Source organism: Plectrocnemia conspersa, unplaced genomic scaffold, assembly GCF_051122295.1.
Source record: "Plectrocnemia conspersa isolate PC_06_02 unplaced genomic scaffold, ASM5112229v1 ptg000006l, whole genome shotgun sequence".
In the NCBI taxonomy this organism is placed as follows: domain Eukaryota; kingdom Metazoa; phylum Arthropoda; class Insecta; order Trichoptera; family Polycentropodidae; genus Plectrocnemia; species Plectrocnemia conspersa.
In genome coordinates this window covers 21,143,364-21,164,054 of record NW_028277170.1, presented here as the reverse complement: position 1 = coordinate 21,164,054, position 20,691 = coordinate 21,143,364, and the positions used below count along the sequence as shown (strand labels likewise).

Here is a 20,691-nt window from a genome sequence, read left to right as displayed (position 1 = left end):
TGATCTATAATGAAAAAGCTTAACTATAATGAAAGTTTTTAATGAATAATTAAAATAATTATTAATAACTAATAATTATTTCTAATAATATTTTACAGGCAACTAATTGATTTTTTGCATTAATTGGTTAAATAAAAAAAATGTGGTTAAAAACAGAATTTTTTTTACGAATATTTTCGAATATATTAAAATATTTTCTATTCAATATTCGAATAGTTGCAAACTACGAATGATTGAGAACTATAATTGCGACTGTTCTATAGTTCTTTATGCACGATTTGTCACCTATTTATGAATAGGGGTGCTATAATTATATCGTACATGATATAATCTAATACTGGAAAAAATACGGCAAATATAATATTTTCCATTTTCTATTATTTTTCTTGAGAAAATGTTTGTGATGTTGCAGTCTTATTACATTAGCAAATAATTTTGCTTCAAAATAAATACTTTCGCATGAGTCATGTAAGTGCTGCACATTTTGCACTTCATATTTAATAAGTACGGTATCAAATTCATGGGATATTCCTTTCCTTTTTATTTATTAAAGCACATTTATATTGGTAATATCTATGTATTTACTATTTTGGTTATATGGTTTACAATTTACTTTTTACGAAAATAAAATGGGACGATTATTTGGTAATAATTATTTATTCACTAAAATTAGCCTATATCCCATCTGGTAACAATGTGATGAATCTTGCATCACCTCAATATATATCCAAGCGACTAGGAAAATTTAGGAAAACTTGATATGACGTGATTGATTGGAATTGGAATTATAAAAATCATTAATTCCGATTTCTAAGTATATTAAATAAGTATAGACATCGTGGGTTCACGTGGTGTTCGAACCCACGACTTTCAACTCGCTAAGCATGATATGTCAGTAAAAATACCAGAATTAAATTTAAATCGCCTTTTAGCGAAACTACGGAAGCCAGTTATTCAACTATTTTACATTGTTGCCAATGCCTCGAATAAATGCGACAAGTTGAACCGTACCTGTAGCATCAAGTGGAAATAATTTTGAAAGTAGCACAATGAGATTCCGAGCATTTTCCAAATACGCCGAGCAATAAATTTTACTATTATTTTTGTAAAGATATTATTTAAGCATTTTCATACTTTTTTTATATAAACGCTTATTACAATATTGAGAATACTTACTTTAAAATAAGGTACAAGTCATTGCTTTTTTAGGGTTTTAATGCCCAAGGGCGTGACAAAAGAAAATGGTGATAATTTATTGTATAGCGTTACATATATTGGGGGGCGAGTATCGATGAAGTTTTTTAAGACTAGTATTAATATATTACATATTATGCCTATCGTTTTATTTTAAATGACTTAAAGCTTAGAAAAAAATATTCACTGATGTTACTCCGTACCGAGCAAGCGTTATTATCGGTATAATAGTTTTTTTTTTATATTTTATCGATAGTGGGCTTTTTCTCGTAAATATTTATTTTACGTTCACAATCTCAGCAAGCCTTTTAGATCTGAGCTCCGCAATAAGTTAAGTAAAATGAACTCGAATATTAGATGTATCATGTATACCCTGGTATTTCACCATGGACGGCAATGGGAGGGTGGGACAGGTGGGGGCATTTGCCATCCCTTGAATTTGACAGAAAATTACATGTAATTTATTTAAATACTACGAATCTTAATAAAATAATAAAATGTGACGTCTTTGATTTATATGTAATTTTAGTGAAATCATATCAGAAAGCATTTTCACCGGTAGTTATATATTTTTAACAATGCAAGCGAGCGAGCGTTTGTTAGAACATTGAACGTCCCATGAATAACTTTCAACGAATCTTTTTAATGTATTTAGATAGACGAAAAAGGTGGGAATAACGACAGAGCGGCGGCGGAGAGCATACTTGGCTTGTTGTAACATATGACAATGTTAAGAGGCCAGCCAATCAAGTAGTAATCAATAAAATACCGAGATATTGATAATGATAATAAACTGCCGACATGTGAATGACATATCGACCATTAGTAGCAATCTTCAGCTTTATAGCAAGAACAACACTATACGGCCAATTATTATAAATTCTGATCATTTAATATTTATTCTGACCTTTTTATATACATGATGACCCATGTATTATAAATTCTGACCACAACTGTATTTAAATTCTAATCCGAAAAATATTTATTTTAATAAAGTAGGTTTTTCTGGTGCCGATGTTTAGATTAAGATTTACTTTCGTTTGCAACATTTTGTGATTGCTCTTCAGTTTAGTTCGCGATTTATTAGTCAATGACATTTTATCACTAGCATTTAATTTTTGATTTTACTTTGGATGTTTATATTTTGTGTATCGATAAATGAAACAATTTGGTGGATGACATCTTTGTTTTCATTTGCATTAGTGTTAGATACTTGTTTTTATTGCATTGTGAAATAGACAGTGCCATTTTACATTATATTAATTGGAAAGAATACTGTATTTGTAATTTAGCTGTATTCTAAGCCTCAATTTTTATAATAATATTTTGGTCATTTACCTTTTTTGGGTATTGTCAATGATGCAGTTAATAATCGTTTTAAAAAAATATAATTATATATAAAAAATGCTTATTAAATACATATAAATTTAGATATTGATAAAAAGTTATTCTCGAGTGTAACTGGTTAATAAATTAGCCGTCAGGATACGACTTGTACTTGGATTAACGGATGTGATTTATAAATTATTCAATTTACTGCAACATAATGGTCAATGTGACTAATGAATCAGTTTGGGAAGTTATTTAACGAAATATTCTGTATTAAGAAATAATATTTTTTATTCGCATTTAATTTTGAGTGTATTTGTTAATATATATATATAGCTTCCTTTTATAACGAATAAAGCGCTTTATTCTTTTTTAAACGTATATGTGACGCCAGCTGCATGAATGCACTGAGGGTTGCAAGTTGTAGGCTTATTCTTTAGAAAACTTATTTTTCACAATAAAAAAAGTTCATGCGGTAAGGGGTTAGGGCCAAAAAAATGCAACGTCTGCATCGCGATTCGCTATTCGATACTATTTTGCGCTGGCAACCCCACCGCATACGCTTCCCAGACGGTGGGGAGCCCAGACGCGTTCTTGAGTAGCGCGCATTTTTATACTACGACCTTTTCGTCGACATTCGATTACACCGGTTTTGATCGCTGTTTTTTCGAGATATTTCGGTCGCTGCTCAAGATATGACCGAGATTGTCCAGCTCTCCTGCATGAGTGAGTTCCAAGGTCTTTTCACACACACACACGTTTATACACGCGCGCGCACCGTACTTATGAAAAAGATTGCATACAAACGTACAATTCGCCTAAAGACTTAGCTTGGCTTCCCTTAATGTAAATTGTATACGATATAATCCGTTAAAAACAGAAAGCAAATCCCTCTAATATATAGCTAATAAAAGAATTTGGCCATAAATAAATAAAAAAAAATCGCATGTTTCGCATTGTCTGGTTGTATTAATCTATTTTATTTAAGTTTTTGTGTCTATGTTTGAAATATTGTTTTTTAATATTTTAACGATAAGCGATAGAATGTTGGCTACAAAATAACGTGTCTTAATTATAGATATAAAAAAGATAACCGATCGTGTTATATTATATTTGAATTTTGGTATTCGATTTATTTCTTTTGATGTGTGTTTGTACATGTGAATGCGTCGGTGATGATTACATATATAGATTTTTTAATTCTCGTTTTGGCCATAAGCTGCTACAAACCGACGATAAACATTCTGTTTATAATAAATGATTTTATTTTGCTGTGAGTTCGTTCAAACAACCATACAACGCCACGTGTTTGAATTAATAAATAAATTGAGAATTATATCGCATACTATTTAAATCAGGGGTGTTCAACCCGCGTCTCATTATTATTTAAATATATATATAAAATAATTTTAAATTGCTCATTATTTTTTGGCATGACATTTTTTTTGCTATTCCCGCATTTGCCTGTTCCTCTATCACTTACTTCCTGTTTTTCACCAAAATAGTGACGAAATCTTTTGATTCAATTATACATATATACTGATTTTAAAAAGCTTTCGACAAAGTATCCCAACGCTTTTCTTTTAGGAACGTTGTGGTACGATTCGCTGAGTTTTTGCAGAAAGTTGTATGTCACTGAGCATTTCTTTAAATTACTGAAGGGTGCTGTTGACAATCCAACTATTCTCGAGGAATTCCAATTTTGGGTTTCGTAACGTCTTCGAGAGTTTTGATCGCGTCCTCTTCTGATACCCGTTATAGCCAGGATGTCCTCACTAGGCGACTTGTCTATTGCCATCGCCATCCGGCTCCTTAATACGCTGGCATTACATATTGATATATTTAATTTCAGCTACGAGGAGCTGCTCCAGTTCGTATCATTTAAATTTAATATTTCATGATTTTTTCCTTTTTTTCTTCTTATAAACTATGTTGTATTATTTTTTACTATCGTGACAAATAGAGGTAACCTGTTAGGTCACGATGGTCTTAATTTAATTTAAATAAAATAAATAAATTATTTACAAAAAAAAACGAAATGTTTTTTCTCAATAACTTTTTCTAAAAAGCTAGCTAATTCATTATTCAAGGTAAGTTAAGTGGTAGCAAATTTAATTGTTAACAAATTAAACCCATTGATTAATTTTGAATTTATTAATGATACATTTATTTCTAAAATCTGAGTTTTGTAAAATAAATTACCAGAAATAAGTTTGGAACCTCAGTGTGCTATTTTCAATTTTTGTATGAAAGCACTGATGCTACTTATTCGAGGCATTGACAGCTAATTTAATATTACTGAAGACCTGGCCTTCCTAGTTTAATTGAAGGGCACGACTTGTATGAAGTTAAAGCAACATTGGCATGATTTACTTATCCATCAACATGTCTGTTTTAGTCACTGACGGCGCTCCAGCTATATTTGGAAAGAAGGAAGGACTATCGAAACTAGTAGATGACGTTGCAAAAAAGATCGGTAATTTCCGTTCACTGCATAATACATCTAGCGAGATCTGCAACTGATTTTTTTTAAACAGCTACGCTCAGATTCTAAAGACGAGCCATAAGAAAGGACAAATTGTCACAGTTCTAAGTTGCTCATAACGCCAATCTATTAGAGACAATACTGTACAGTATACAATTGCACATTTGTTATAATATCATTAGATCTGGAGTAGCAAATTATCTTACCAAAATTACTATAAATCCATGTATTTTTTTCGCATACCATTATATAATCATATGAAGTACTTATCCTGACATATGTTTAAAGTTATTTTTGTTTATATTTCTATTAAATTTTTATTAAGCAATAGAAATTTGGGAACCTTAAAAAAATATATCAATATATTTGGCTGTGTAGAAAATTCTATCAATATATGTATTGATCTGTAGCTGAAAATCTTTGGCTTACCAATTTTAGCAAGCGTGCTAATTGTTTGCCATCGATAAATTAAATAATATTGTAAATAACAGTTTATTTATATTGTAGATTAATTATGACGATTGCACATTACATATCCTAATTGACTTAAGTTTTATTATGTCATTAAATATTATTTCTTGATTATATGCAAACATTAACAAACACCTGCTTTAAAGTCATTTGGTGTGCATTTAAATATTGTCATTATGTACTTTTTCCATTGTGAATCATTGCTGCTTATATTTTATTAATTATTGATAATCATATGTAAACTTGAGTTTTCCTCTGCTGCGACTTTTCTCTTTTTGTGGCTCAACAAGTACCAAAGAAAGATAGAACTTTAATATATAAGTAATTCACGATATAAAAAAAATATTGTGAAATTCTAACACAAGCTATAATATTTAATAGAGATTTATCTTTCATATCAAATAATAACTAAAATGTGTCTACACACTAGACTTTGTATTTTTATATAGTAGTACGGAATATGATGGTTTGTTTATATCGATCGCACTTATCTGACGATTGACATAACCATTCGAAACAACGTAAACCAGTAGTCACTAGATCCAAATAAAATCGCAATTATGTGCACAAGTGATGGCGGGTAACACTAAACTGCTCCATGTATCTCATATTAGAGGACACAGAGCGTTGTCACATAAAATTTAATTTTAACTGAAAATACATTTAAAATTAGCCCAATTGGCAAGTTATATTACTTGTACACTTGCACTAACCTCATGAAGAATGAAGGAGAGTATTCTAAAACTCGTATAAAGTTACTGGAAATTTTCGATTTGGAAAATATAATTTATGAGTATTCATTGATGTACTCGATGCTTAAAATATCTTTAGCTATTTTCTCAGTGGCGGAAGCTCGAATTTAGTCTATGCTAAAAAAATGTCGATATAGAGCGTAAAAATTTGAAAAAAATTAGGTGCAATGCAAAATATGTAAAATTAATGTGCTGGATTAAAATATAATTTTTAATCTATCCGTTCCAGGTTTACTAGAGCTGGCACACAGGGAGTACCAAGCAGGAGAATATGACCGCGCTGAGATACACTGCATGCAACTATGGTCACAAGAACCGAGCAACACGGGTGTTTTACTACTGCTCTCCTCGATCCACTTCCAATGTCGAAGGCTAGATAAATCGGCTCACTATTCGACACTAGCCATCAAGCAGAACCCACTATTGGCCGAAGCATATAGGTAAACATAATTAAATTAAAACAATCACACCGTTGAGATTTTTCATAAAAAAAACCACAACCACCACTTTATTGCTAAGACATTGGTTTCTTATTCATGTATTTTTAATGCGTACATGTAAAACATCACTTAGTTAAAAAATAATATTTTTGCTTTGAACGTACAACTGCCATGCATTTTTTATAATGTTAAAAAATAATTAATTGAGTTTGGACATATTTCATTATAAAATTAAAATATTTTTTTAATCATTTTACTTATTTGATATATAAATTTAGAAATTAAACATTGATTTTATATTGGGAAAATGATCCAACGTATGATATTTGCGTTTACTATGGAAGTATGAACATTAATAGTAAAACTTTTCAATGTGTGCTTCTTCGACTCTATTATTAAGTGTATACTAATATTTATGTGCTACTTGATTATTGCTTTTGTATAGCAATGTGCATGTGTTACTTTGAATATTATTATTTGTATACCGTTATTCCTGTGCTACCTTGATTATTGTGTGTATATGGCGCATTTAACAGCAGTCCAGCATATAAGTCATGGTGAATTTGTTATTTTTAAGTTAGTTTTAGTCATATTTAGTTAAATACGTATTATTATTTCTGGCGAGATGCCAAATAATTTGCTTTTGAACTTACAAACAACAGGAAGCCAATGTTTTGGGTTTATGTCTAAATTTATTTAAAAGCGTATTGCATTTAATCCATTGACTTTTTAAAAAGTTTATTTTTAATAGTTGTAAGGTTTTTGAAGATGTCAATAAAAAAATTGTGATATTATGATAAATAAAATTGTACATGTTTAATAATGCAAGTGTGCATTGATTTTTAAAATCACAAAAAATACAAAAAACCACAATTTCTTCTTTCAAGTGAGTTTAATGGTTTATAACAATTCTATATAATAGATTTAGATTTCGAATCCTAGCTCTAGTTGATTCTAAATTTTTTTTCGGTAATTGCATGAATATATTTATTATAAAAGTAAAATTTTCTGCTGGTACATTAAAGTGAATATAAAGTTTCTCTTCAATGTCATATTGACTCACTGGTTATTTAAAAAAATAAATTGCAACAATAAATGATATTTTATTTTTTAAACGATTCATTTAACATATTTAGTTACTTCTCTAATGATTAAAACATTTATCGCACTGGCCCATCGAGGGCCAAGTTGAAATGTGACATATGAAAGACTTAAATACAAGTCATCCATGTTTTTAAAAGATAACTCAAAAGACTCACTTCATATTCGTTCACATCCTTATCAAACTTTTTGAAATGTACAGTAAAATAGTCACCTTAACAATTATTAGTCTTGTTTTTTTTATATGTGGCAAAAATTTGTTTAATTCATGAAAAGTGCAAGTCCGTTGCTTTGTTCATGAATTAGGCAAATTATCTGCTGAATGCGTGAATTGGACTGAAATTTTGCTTATTTGTGCATTGAGCAAAGTAGATAGCGCTACAGTAGTGTTTTTCGTAACTATACCAAATGTCATTTGTTTATATAAAAATAAATCAATTATTAACTACAGTGATGTTCATCTTCATTTGAATGGCATAACTGTATGTATAGCATAGACTAGAACTGTAAATATGACGACCTACAAATTATATTATCATTTTCCTGAATAAATTGTTTATAAACCCTGTCATGATTTAATGAGAAATGAAAAGCAATTAATTATCTATAAAGCTAGTTTATATTCAGATCAGTATTGCATTTTATTTAAAAAAATTATTTGAAAAAACCATTCCCGGTCAAAGTACTATTTTTAAAATTACTCAAAAATGTCTGGCGCAGACCCATCCTTTCCTAAGCAGCGGAATAAAAATTGTAATTGTAAAATATTCATACAAATTTAATTTTAAACAAAAAAAAAAGCTATGATAATTTTTCGATCCCGATATTTAGATTCACAAAATACAAATTTCTGAATTAGCTCGGGCATGACCGGGAGAGGGTTAAAATAAAATCAAGGCCAGTATTTGGTATTACTTGATGAAAGTTATTTTTGTAATTCCATTGGTTATTTTGATTTTGTCAAAAAAAAGATCAGTAAAGCTATTTTCATTATCAGACATACATAGATTAATCAAAATGAAATATGTAAATATGAAATGAAAATCTTTTTGTAAATCTTGTAATTTTTTTGTATTTGTAACGATATATCTGTTCATAATATATTATATTTTGAAAAAGTTTCTAGGCTACTCTTTCTCATTGTATATGTTATTACTTGAGATCCCAATTCCATATCCATGTTTTCCTATGCACTTTCCTTAACACCTAATGCGTCACACTTTTGCGCGAAAAAACATTTCCAGCTGGTATATTTGCGCGTGATCGCAATTTTTAAATTGCCATATTAATAAAACTACACTACTGATAATTATTATTTTTTTTTTTGCCCTAAAAAATAAATAAATAAAAGGTAGAATGAATTAATAGATACCCAGGTGGATGGCTTTGGCCAGGAACTGGAAAAAAATAAATATTAGGCACTGTACTGATAATTATAAAATATTGGTATGGGCACTCACCAATTTCAATCTAAAAAATATTTGTCAGCTTTTTCAAAATGCCATATATTAGGCACTGCATGAAACTGAACACCACATTTGTGACTATCCTAAAATTTATCGGCATCGATTAGAAAAGATTTTTTTTACAAATACTCGAACCACTAATTGCTAATTAATTAATTATTTATGGAAAGAATTATAATAACGACATCTGTTAGAATAATATATTATCTAAAATATAATCAATCCCTTTTGGTGCCCTAAAATATTCAAAGATGTCAGTAAGAGTCTGTTAAAGATCGAGTTTCGAGTATTTATGCAATATATTCAAGTTCAATAAATTAAAGTGATTTTCAGCTTTAAATTACATATATAAAATAACCATATTACAAGGCTCAAAGGCTCATGACATTTTCAAGTGCTAATGAACATAGAAATTAAATCTTAATTTAACCTTAACCTGAAATGTAATAAAATATAATTTACGACTTATAGATAACGCATTTAATTATTGAATATGCAAATAAATTAGAATTTTTATCTTTTAATCTTCAAACAATAGAATATAAGTTCGATATTTATGATTTATAAATTCAATAATAAAATACTTTCCTAAACTAATTTAATAAAGTGAAATGGCAATATTATCTTTAGTAATTGAGTATCCACGCTATTATTATCATCAAGGCTAAATGTCAAAGAAAAATATCAAATGCGAAGAAACAATTATTTCAATGAAAATAATTAACAAAACCCATTAAATTTGTTTTATAATACATTATTTTATTATTTTTAAAAAAACAAATACATTGTTTTGTTGTATTTTTTAAAGTCAGTCATTATCTTTTACTGCTATACATTACATAGTTTTATGAGCGAGACATAAAACTTAAGCAATTAGTAACAGTATAAAATATCCATTTACACTCACTTTGCCATTGGTTATGATGTCAATAGAGATGGGAAACATTTTTATACTAAAAGATATTGTATGCATTTATATAATTATTTTTTTTGTAATTTATATCCAAAATAATGTATTTTCAATATCAACATCCTTGATTTTAAATGGCGGTAATAGGTTTTCAGTGGCCTAAAATTGATTAACGGACAATTCATCTCCCTATAATTCATAGCCAATAAATTAGTACATAATAAAAACATTATTTAGTTAAAAGATCGTTGAATTATGTTCAAATGTAATTTTTTTAGTTTCAAACATAGCTTTAAATGTACTATCCTTCTTTACAGCAATCTAGGAAATGTGTATAAAGAAAGAGGGCAGCTTCAAGAAGCGCTTGAAAACTACCGTCATGCTGTTAGACTCAAACCGGACTTCATTGATGGCTACATCAACTTGGCTGCCGCTCTTGTCGCCGCTGGCGACACTGAACAAGCTGTCCAAGCATATATCACAGCCTTGCAATACAACGGGGTGAGTCAGATGTCCCGTGACAATCTTGTGCAAGAGGGATATGAAAGCAATAGTAAAAATCTCAGTAAAACATCAATATATTAACAATGCAATTGAATTTTTTAATAGTACAAGTAAAAAGAAAATGTTGTTAAGAGACTAACAGAAAACTTGAAATAATAACATAGATCAGTGGTTCTTAAATTTTTTACTGTTACACTTTGGGATATATGTTATTCTCGCACCTGCGATGATTCTAGACTAAATTATTCACACAATTTTATTTAATAAATATCTGACTTCCTAATTTTGAAATATAAAGCACATGAGTCAACTTGCTTTTGTGTCATATCGTAAAAGTTTATGTTCGGCTTGAACTTCTTGGCAAATTATTTTGAAGAAACTGGTTTAAAGCTCGAGATTTTCGTTGGGAATTTTCCCAACTCCGACTCCGAATTTAAAAATTTCGATAAGATAATCTTAAAATATTAAATTTATTTTTAATTATTTTGCTTATTTATTTTTATGTAAATAACAAGAACAAAAAAGAGTAAAAAATAATTATAATAATATTTCTTAGGAGTAGTGCCGTGCCATTGTATGTGTCAGCTTTTGTTGGGTATTTGATTAACTGCATAATACCGACGGCGCATGACGAACAATTAAAAAAATATTGGTTGGGGTGGAGTTGGAGTCAGTAGATTTTTTACGACTCCACAGCCCTGGTCTTGGTGAAAAAATTTTTGATGTTAATACGCAGTAATGTAGAAAAAGGTGTAATATTACTATTTTTTAACGCTTCCGCCTTTACTAAAAAAAGCCAGAAATGTGGCACCGATACTCTTGAGCTATAGAAATAAATTCCTTGAATTAAAAGAGATACGTTTGAGTATTTACCGTAGTTGACTTTATACACGAGAAGCTGCTTTTGATTTCACATCCTTCATATACATAGTTCCGGTAGTCTTGCAATCATTCTTATATCATCTGTTTTCTTTTGTGATTTCAGGATTTGTACTGCGTGCGAAGCGATTTAGGAAACTTACTGAAAGCTTTGGGTAGACACAACGATGCCAAGGTATTGCTCATGTCATATACTTTAAACATTAGCAATCGCATAATCGAATTCGTGCATTGAAAAATAGTGATCCAAAGCAATCTGAGATCTTTCATTGTATCATATTGTACTCATTAATCTCAAACTGCTTGTCGCTAATCTAAACCTTGACTATCCCAGTGATTCTGTTCTCGATATGCTTCTAATTTATTTTTGCAGATCGCGCTTGGATTCGAAGACACTAATATAATTATTTACAGTGCCTGCGGAGGAGCTCTATGCATGAATAGATTAATACAGTTTTTTTATAGGCGACTGTCAATATTAATAACATTTATTCACAGCGATCCTGGTACTTGTAAGCGAACGATGGTTTACTTACATTACAATTCTGAAAAAAATATAATTATAATGCAAAAAGATTTGATACTGCTATGACTAATCATTATCTTTTTATAACACCAGAGTAGGTGTTTGGAGTGAGAGTGACGGAGGTGGCCGCGGCGTGCTATATCTTACAATGATCCTGACAATGCCGACAATCTGAAAGGAGGCGCTCGCTTCTTTCGTTAAGGTAATGTAGCGCGCCACTTTCCTCCTCCACAATGTGAAACCAACACACAAAACGGACGCTTTTGAAAGCTGGAAAGCTTTGCTATTGAATATATACATATTTAAGTTTCTTTTTTTTTGTTCCATTTTTTAAGTTGTTGAGTTTTGTTTTATGTGTTCAGCAGTATCAATCTTTCCTGAAAGTGCCGCGTTCTAGTGACGATTTCGGTGTACCGGCGGCGGCTCCGACAACTTTAAACGCTATTTTAATTTCAGAAACGTTTGCCGTAGAAGCCCTGCAAGAGTGTGTCCATTGATGAAAGGCAGTTCATGTGTTTGATTATTTGAATGATTTGTAGTGTAAATTCTTAGATTGTTGCATATGAAGTGTCTGTCTTTTATTTTTAGATTGTTGAGCCATAATTTTTTGCAAAAGGATAGATCAATATTTTCGTTGTTATTATTAATAAAGATTCAGAATTGTAATTTTAAAATAATTTAAATCTTACTTTTGTCTTTGCATTCTTTTTTATCTGTCGTTCATTAATTTACATTTGGAGATTATTGCATAAACTTAATAATGATTGAAAGTACGATAGAAGTGATTTGAAGATAAGATAGAAATTCGTAGTATATTATATTCAAATTCAGTGATTTAGATGCTGTACGCTGTACCTGACTAAGTTGGTTTAAAGCCTGTTAAAACTAAGCTATTGCCAGATATCTTAAAGTGTTCTGTCACAACACCGCCTCCTCTACTTTATGCCCGAGTAGGTTTCTCAATTATTCGCAGTTTACAACTATTCGAACATTGAATAAAAAATGGACGTAATGTTCGAATATATTCGAAATTTTTTTCGATTAGTGCAAAATATCAATTAATTGCTCGTAAAATAATATTTAATTAAGAAATAGTTATTGATTAATAATAATTATTTTAAATACCTTCATAATCGGTAAACTTTTTGCATAAAATAGGCATAACACAATGCTTTGAGGGCGTCAAAAGGAAAATGCTTAATTTATTATTTTACATACTTTTTGATCAGGGATGTCATTACAGCTTTTTCAAAGGTAGAGCATAACTTAGCAGATTTGTAAATTAATATATAAAATTACAACCCCTCTTCATGTTTAGAATCATCTTAGGTTCTGTATCCTTAATGTTGCTACATTTATAAAAATGCACCGCAGTCGAAAAAATATTTTCAGTAAAATCAAATATGTTTTAATTGAATGTTAAATTGAATTTTGAAGATAATTCTATGATTTATATTTTACAAAGAAAATTCTTGTATTAGTGTATGTTACTTTATATAATGACACTCAAATACGAATTTGAGTGTCATTATTTTAAAAAAATGCCACATATTTAGGGTAAGCAAATGCACCTTCAAAATGACGCCCTGTGTCTTGACACTTTAAGAGACAGATTCCGATTAACACGCTTTTTAGGGACCCGATCGTACAGCCGGAAACGTGTTAACACGCTTTTATGAAACTCGATCTTTAACAGACTTACTGATATCTTTGAATATTTTAGGTCACCAAAAGAGATTAATTATATTTTAGATAGTATATTCTCCTAACAGATGTCGTTATTATAATTCTTTCCATACAAAATTAAATAATTAATTAATAATTAGTGGTTCGAGTTTTTGTTAAAAAAAATCTTTTCGAATATCCTTATATATTATAAAAAACCCTACTTTAGAATACGAACACAGAATATTCTGAAGTCTCATTATATGGTATTTTGAAAAAGTCGACAAAGATTTTTTCCTTTTGCGTAGATTGAATATTTACGACTGAATAGTTCTCATTGGTATTGTATTTGGTCAGTGCCTATATCAATTTTTATAATTATCAGTAGCGCAGTTTTAGTAATATTACAATTTAAAAATTGCCATTATTTGTCACTTTTTTTGATCGCACGCAAATATACCGGCTTTCCTTTTTTATCACGCAAAAGTGCAGCGCATTAAGTGTTAAAATGAATAAATACGAAAATATGATGCACATGTTCCATGATCCATAATGATTATGAATCTTGGATCTTTTTTGTTTCGTTCAACGAACGATTTCTGCGAATTTCGGTCATAGTAGGTAACGCCGATAAACACTTCACAAATGTTTTTAGAAGGCATAAAGGCATTTTTTGTTGAGAAGGAGCGCCTCGAATAACGTAAATGAATATTTGATCATATATTCGAATATAGTTGAAAATCGGGCGAATTATTCAAACATTCGATTGAGAACCCTACACCTGAGGCGTTTGATTTTGCAGGTTCACATTTCAAGGACTGTTGAATATGTCAATTCTTTTTTGTTAAACTTGCTCAAATATTTACATATTTTATTTGCAAATATTCAAGCTGTATTCTTATGATCTCACAAGCTATAAATAATCGCTGTATGGGCTGCAGGTTAAGCAGCCCTTGTATAGATAAATATGATATTGTTTTTTCAGTGTAATTATTATTAGTTTTATTTTAAATGTTATACATATATAGTTGAAATAAAATCTTTTATGGCCAAAATGAATCTAAGTGTTCAACACAGTACAAAAAATGATATTTCATTTGCAACAATTTAATATATACTTAGGGTATGCAAAGATGTGGTTTTTTTTCAATACAGGTGAATAATCAATGTCATCGCATTTTTGCCTGCGGATTTTTCTGTTGTTATTGTTTTCTCTTTTGTGTAGTTTCGCTAAGAGCATTTTTTTAGATTGTCAGTAATGATCTCCACCGTGTATGTTGTTGACACGACGCAATACACGACTCTACCGTTTGGTTCGTCTATCTCACAGTACAGTACGCACAGGTCGATCGGATTCCTGCATGTGGTATTATGAATAAAATACTTCTTATTTGAATTGATTATTTTTGTTTATAATTTTTATTTTACATACAAGAGAAGATCCATAATTTTCCAACATTTCATTGAAATACCTTGTTTTGTTTAGTACAATCCACATAAAAAAAGATATTTTTTTTATTCAAATTCTAAAAAGAAAAGAACAGTTTTATTTAAGCTACTGAAAAATACTATGCTCAGATAATTGTAGATTAATTCAACTTGTGTAATTATGTTTACACTTTTGAACAGCGTTTTTCAGCTTTAAATTAATCTTTCTATTAATGAATTTAATAATTTATTGTAATAAAAGTCCATTGCTTGGTTTTAGTAGAAATGGATTGTTCTTGACAAAAAATATATTAATTTAAATAAGTCACTCAGCTTCTATGAAATATTGAAAAATGATGGACCTTCGCTCGTATGCATACTGCTGACTGCAATATACAAGTACCAAAGATACGTAGCTTCATACAGTTTGTGGTGAAACTTTTTTATTTGAGCTGCTTTCATCGGAGTGTTGCATTTGAGCTGCGAAAAGAAAATAAAGTGAAAGAGAGGAACTAAACTTTGAACATTACAGGTGGTGTCTGTCGTCATATTGTTACTTTTTTTAGAGCAGCAATTACTATTCTACTCTGATTTTAATTTCAATCGTTATCGAACGAATACAAGTACAAATCTAGTAAAGTGACGCGTGTATTGTATGATTTTTCTGTTGTTTATTTTTGGAACAAACTTTATTTAATTCATTTTTTTATCATTCATACATGTCATTCAATTAACTGTTACTCTACTGTCTTTATGTTTGTGTGTGTGCGTATAGGCGTGTTATCTTAAGGCGATCGAAACCAGGCCTGACTTTGCCGTCGCATGGAGCAACCTCGGCTGCGTGTTCAATTCGCAAAACGAAATATGGCTAGCGATACACCACTTCGAGAAGGCCGTGGCGCTCGATCCCAACTTCCTAGATGCATACATAAACCTGGGAAACGTGCTAAAAGAAGCGAGGATATTCGATAGGTAAGTGCTCTTTGTTATTTATAATTGGAAGTGTTTTCTTCTAGTGGCACTGAATTGTATATCACGTGCTGCTTCAATATGTGTTAATTTATGATTGTGCTAAAAATAATCTGAAATTCACAATCTATACATCAAGATACTTGCATTAGAGAATTAAATTAATACATTGTATACCGTGTGCACACATTTGTGCATTTTAGAAACCTGCTGCGGCAGTGCACACAAATTTAAGCAATTCAACAATAAAAAAACACGTTAAATTTTCTATTTACTATAAAATATTTATTTATAAAAAACATCTTAGTAAAAAATGTATAATGTTATATTTAGTTAAAACTTATGCATTTAAAACGATAACTAGTTTTTTATTATAAAAAATGCCCCATGGCGAATCTGTTTTTTTAAGCAATAATTTGTGGTATACAATGTGTTAATACTAGTGTCTCAGAGTTTTAAAATAATAAGTATATAACGAATTGATTCATTAATCAAAAGATTGTATACATCAGATTGAATATTTTATTGAAAACTACATTGAGCATGGTAAAATTTGAGTTCTTTTTATAATTATAAGATTATATAGATTTTATATATCACACCCTCAGTAAAATATCGTTTTAAGTCTGAAATAATCATTTTTAGGTTTTGTTATGATTAAATTCAGAATTGCTATTATTATTTTGTCAAAGAAAAAATACTATAGCAGCCAACGTATCAAAGACTGATGATTCTCTTAAACATTTTATATAAAGCAATCTAAAATACTGAAATATTGCTGTAATTAAGTTGTAGTTTCCATTTAGAAAAAAATATTTATAACTTCAAATGGCTCTGCATTAAATTTGTATTTTTTTACTTGCTACTGTATTGTACTTAGGGTGCGACATGTAGGGACGTCATTTACTTTCTAAAGAATAATTAAAATCTTATAATATACTATGCACTTTCAATGTTTAATTTTTTGTTATATTGAATATTTAAATATTATTTAAAGATTTTTGTTACACTCTGGTTGTTTTATGAATGTATCACTAGCCACGCCTTTAATATCCAATCTTATACCATAATGATTACTGAAAAGGTTTGTCTTTCCGCTTTTATTTATTTTCGTCTTTAAAAATAATTTATTATTTTCATTTATGCTGTCCCGATTCCAAAATGCACAGAACGATATATTTTCGTACTTAATGTGTATTCTTAAATCAACCAGAGTATATGTGCATTTGTGTAAATCATTAGCATGTGTTTGTTCCCTTCATTGTTTTAAGTGAACTTTTTAATTTGCAATTCAAAATACTTAACCCATTCGGTGACTAGCAAACACAGTTTTTATCATACATACACATTAAGCGCAACCCTTGGCAGCGTAAGATATCGCTAATCTTTATACGTTGCAAGAGTTCAAATTAAAAAATATAGTGATAAACATAAGTCATTTACTTCCTAATAGCCTTATTAAGAGCATAATTCAGGTGTCGTTGTTTAGGCAAAGCGACACTGTATAGAAGTTTTAGGTTGATACTAGGGGTTCCAAAAATATCTAACAGGAACACATATACAGTACTGTGAATAAGTCTTGGAACGGTCACTTACAAAATACGCGCCGAGTCTTATTTTTGAAAGTTACTGGCGCGCCGATCCCTTTTTCTTGTCGACGTTGTTCATTCATTGGAGGAGTCATAAAATTTTACTTGATGTTTCTACAACGTTCATGAATTGAAAAACAGTTGGCAATAGTTCAATTGTCACAAAATTCGGTTTTTGTCTTTACCTAAAAAATGGTTTAGTATTTGCATCTTGACTATGACGTAAGACGGTTGTTTTGAAATAGTTTTTGATTCTCTCCGTGCATATTTAAAAAAATAGAATTTGCAATACCGTCGTTTATATTTTAATATATTCTTAATATATTTTATTTAAATGGGTAAAATTATAAAAATAAACAATGTGCGCTAAATGGGGGCACACTAGATAATTGTATTTTTAATGAAGTTGTTTATAAATAAATTGATTTATATTAAACATAAATGTGACTAAATAATGTCTTTTTATTTTTTAAAAATCAATTATTGTCGATTATTTATATTCAAAGAAGAATAGACGTTCGAAGACTTGTTCACAGTAGTTATATTTTTGAACAAAATTACAACTTACGAACTGTGACAGTAGTGCCTGTATTATGATACTTCTTCTCGAATTTGTTTTGGCTTTCATTGTTCTTCGTGCTCTCCCGTATTGCATATTACTATAAAAACTGGTTCGTATATTATACATTCATAATCACTAGTATACATTTGAAATGTAACTAAAAATACTGTGAACCTTTTAAAAAAAACATGAATTCCTGTATACATTTTATTAAATCTTAAATTCTTACTTAATAGACCTTAGAAACAAAGTAATTCAAATTTTTTTTTTGTGAGATATATAGATATAAGTTATGTCTAAACATAATGCTTATATCATATAATCATTTTGTTTATATTCGAAAAATTATTCTCGAGATGTTGATTTAGTATAGTAATGTTCAAAACAGATGTAATTGTTTACATAACATTTCCGTTTCGTAGGTACAAATTAAATACACATTTGAATGTGTTTTTACTTCTTATATTTGCCAAGTCACTTTTCCATTGATATTGGGCAATAAAAATTGGGACATAAAGTATATTTTGGGGAACATGTGGGATGCCATTAAATTTAACCAGATCGACTGCGAGCGTCGCGTTTTTTTGTTTTTACACACCTTAAATTATGACCTGTATATTTTTAACTTAATACTTATTGCGGGCGTTGAAAAGTTATGTTTATATTTAAATAACCTATATATTTCTAAGCATCCTAGGTTATTATAGACTTGACGCAACTCATTGAGGAAACCTGTCAAGCGGTGATGGTCAGATTTGTAATAAAATAAATATGGACTAATAATTTTCTACGTCAAATGCCCGAGATATTTATTTTGTATTATTATCTGAACGAATCAACATGAGTTTATAAAATAGGACATTCAATAAAACGCTTTTATTGCATTACATTTTCTGAAAACGTATTGATTTACGAATCAATACTCTATTGCTAATTATTCGTATGATTCGTAATATTTTCTGTTTTTCTTCTTTAATATTTTTTTAGTTATAGGGATGCCATTTTTGTGAATTTTTAATTTTTCTCTAATTTTCCCAGTACAGTAGAATATTTTAAGACGTAAATAATTAAGAATATTATAAATAATACAGAGATTATCAAAATATAATTTTAAAAGCAGTTTTTCGTTTCTTGGTCGTCAATATCGGTATTTACAGAATATTTGTCATCTCCATCGATTATGCCGCCATTCCTATTGCTATACCTAATTTCTAATTCTGCTCGTAACTATCTCGAATTTAGGTTATCTATATATGTATTGTGCCTGTTTTAACATAAGGATCTTGTCTATGATTTTGTTTCATATTCAGGTCCGGCTCGTGGATTTTTGAGCTTCTGTGCAAGGCGTTAAAAAACATACATTCTAATATACAATACAATACAATATGAAAATACACTATACAATACAAAAAATAAAATAGCGAACTAACAGTTTTTCATTTTTGGTAAAAGAAATTCGTCTGGCTTTTATTTTGCAAAACATCAATATTGAGAGGTTGGGCAATTTCATTTTTTATTGAAATTATTGCCAAGCCTTTTAATTTTTCTAGTCATGTTCGATTAAAAAGTTTAATTTCGAAAATGTTCTCTCTCCCTCGAGAATCGAAATGGGCAGTCATTAGTATTCTTAACGCGATTAATACATTTGGAAATAATTATTCGAGGTGAGAGTCGTAAATCCATTTTAGAAGTCATTCAGGTGTATTAATTATAAATAATAATTTAAATTCAGTTTTAATTCCCTCTGCTTCTATATCTTTTTTTTAAGTATAATAATTTTTGTAATAATTTACATTTTTCTTTTAATTACTCGTCTTCCATTTCAACATAATACTTGATTTTATCAGGCTGTGGAATCATTGAATTTAAAAATTTCAATAAGATAATCTTAAAATATTAAATATAATTTTAATTATTTTATTTATTTATTTTCATGTAAATAACAACAAAGGAGAAGGAACAAAAATAATTATAATAATATTTCTTAGGATTAGTGCCGCGCCATTGTATGTGTCTACGGGTGGGCGGTCGGCTTTTGTTGGGTATTTAATTAAGTGCATAATTACTTTTGTTTACTTCATATTACCGACTTCGCATGACGCACTACGAACAATTAAAATAATATCGGTCGGGGTGGAAAGGATTAAAAAGAAGTCGGAATCGGTCCATTTTTTTACGACTCCAATTCCGCTTAAAATGCTCCGATGTCACAGCCCTTGATTTTATATAAAAAATCGAAAGTTTTTAAGTATTCTTAAATACTTCATAGCGCTTTTTAATCAAAATAATTGAATAAAAAAATGTTTTAAATTATATTTTCGGATCAGAAAGCTCGGGTCAAGATGACTGTTAGTCAAAAAAGTTTTTTCTTTTTCTACTGCGATTTTTTTTAGCTCAAGATTAAAATTGTCTTCTCTATTG

The 20,691-nt window shown here is 29.6% G+C and overlaps 1 protein-coding gene across 3 annotated transcripts in view; it reads left to right on the top strand.

The window, feature by feature from the left end:
* Positions 1-3,057: 3,057 nt before the first annotated feature.
* Positions 3,058-20,691, top strand: part of sxc (O-linked N-acetylglucosamine (GlcNAc) transferase sxc) — a 79,765-nt gene continuing 62,131 nt past the window's right edge. The window contains exons 1-6 of one of the 3 annotated variants that reach the window (XM_088188428.1): positions 3,085-3,249; positions 4,922-4,999; positions 6,461-6,671; positions 10,466-10,649; positions 11,638-11,706; positions 15,926-16,122. In XM_088188428.1, coding sequence (XP_088044554.1) covers positions 3,219-3,249; positions 4,922-4,999; positions 6,461-6,671; positions 10,466-10,649; positions 11,638-11,706; positions 15,926-16,122 — 770 coding nt within the window. In that variant the 5' untranslated portion in view covers positions 3,085-3,218. Of the gene's footprint in view, positions 3,262-4,921; positions 5,000-6,460; positions 6,672-10,465; positions 10,650-11,637; positions 11,707-15,925; positions 16,123-20,691 lie in introns of all 3 variants that reach the window. The other 2 variants (XM_088188430.1, XM_088188429.1) reach the window with 2 other exon arrangements.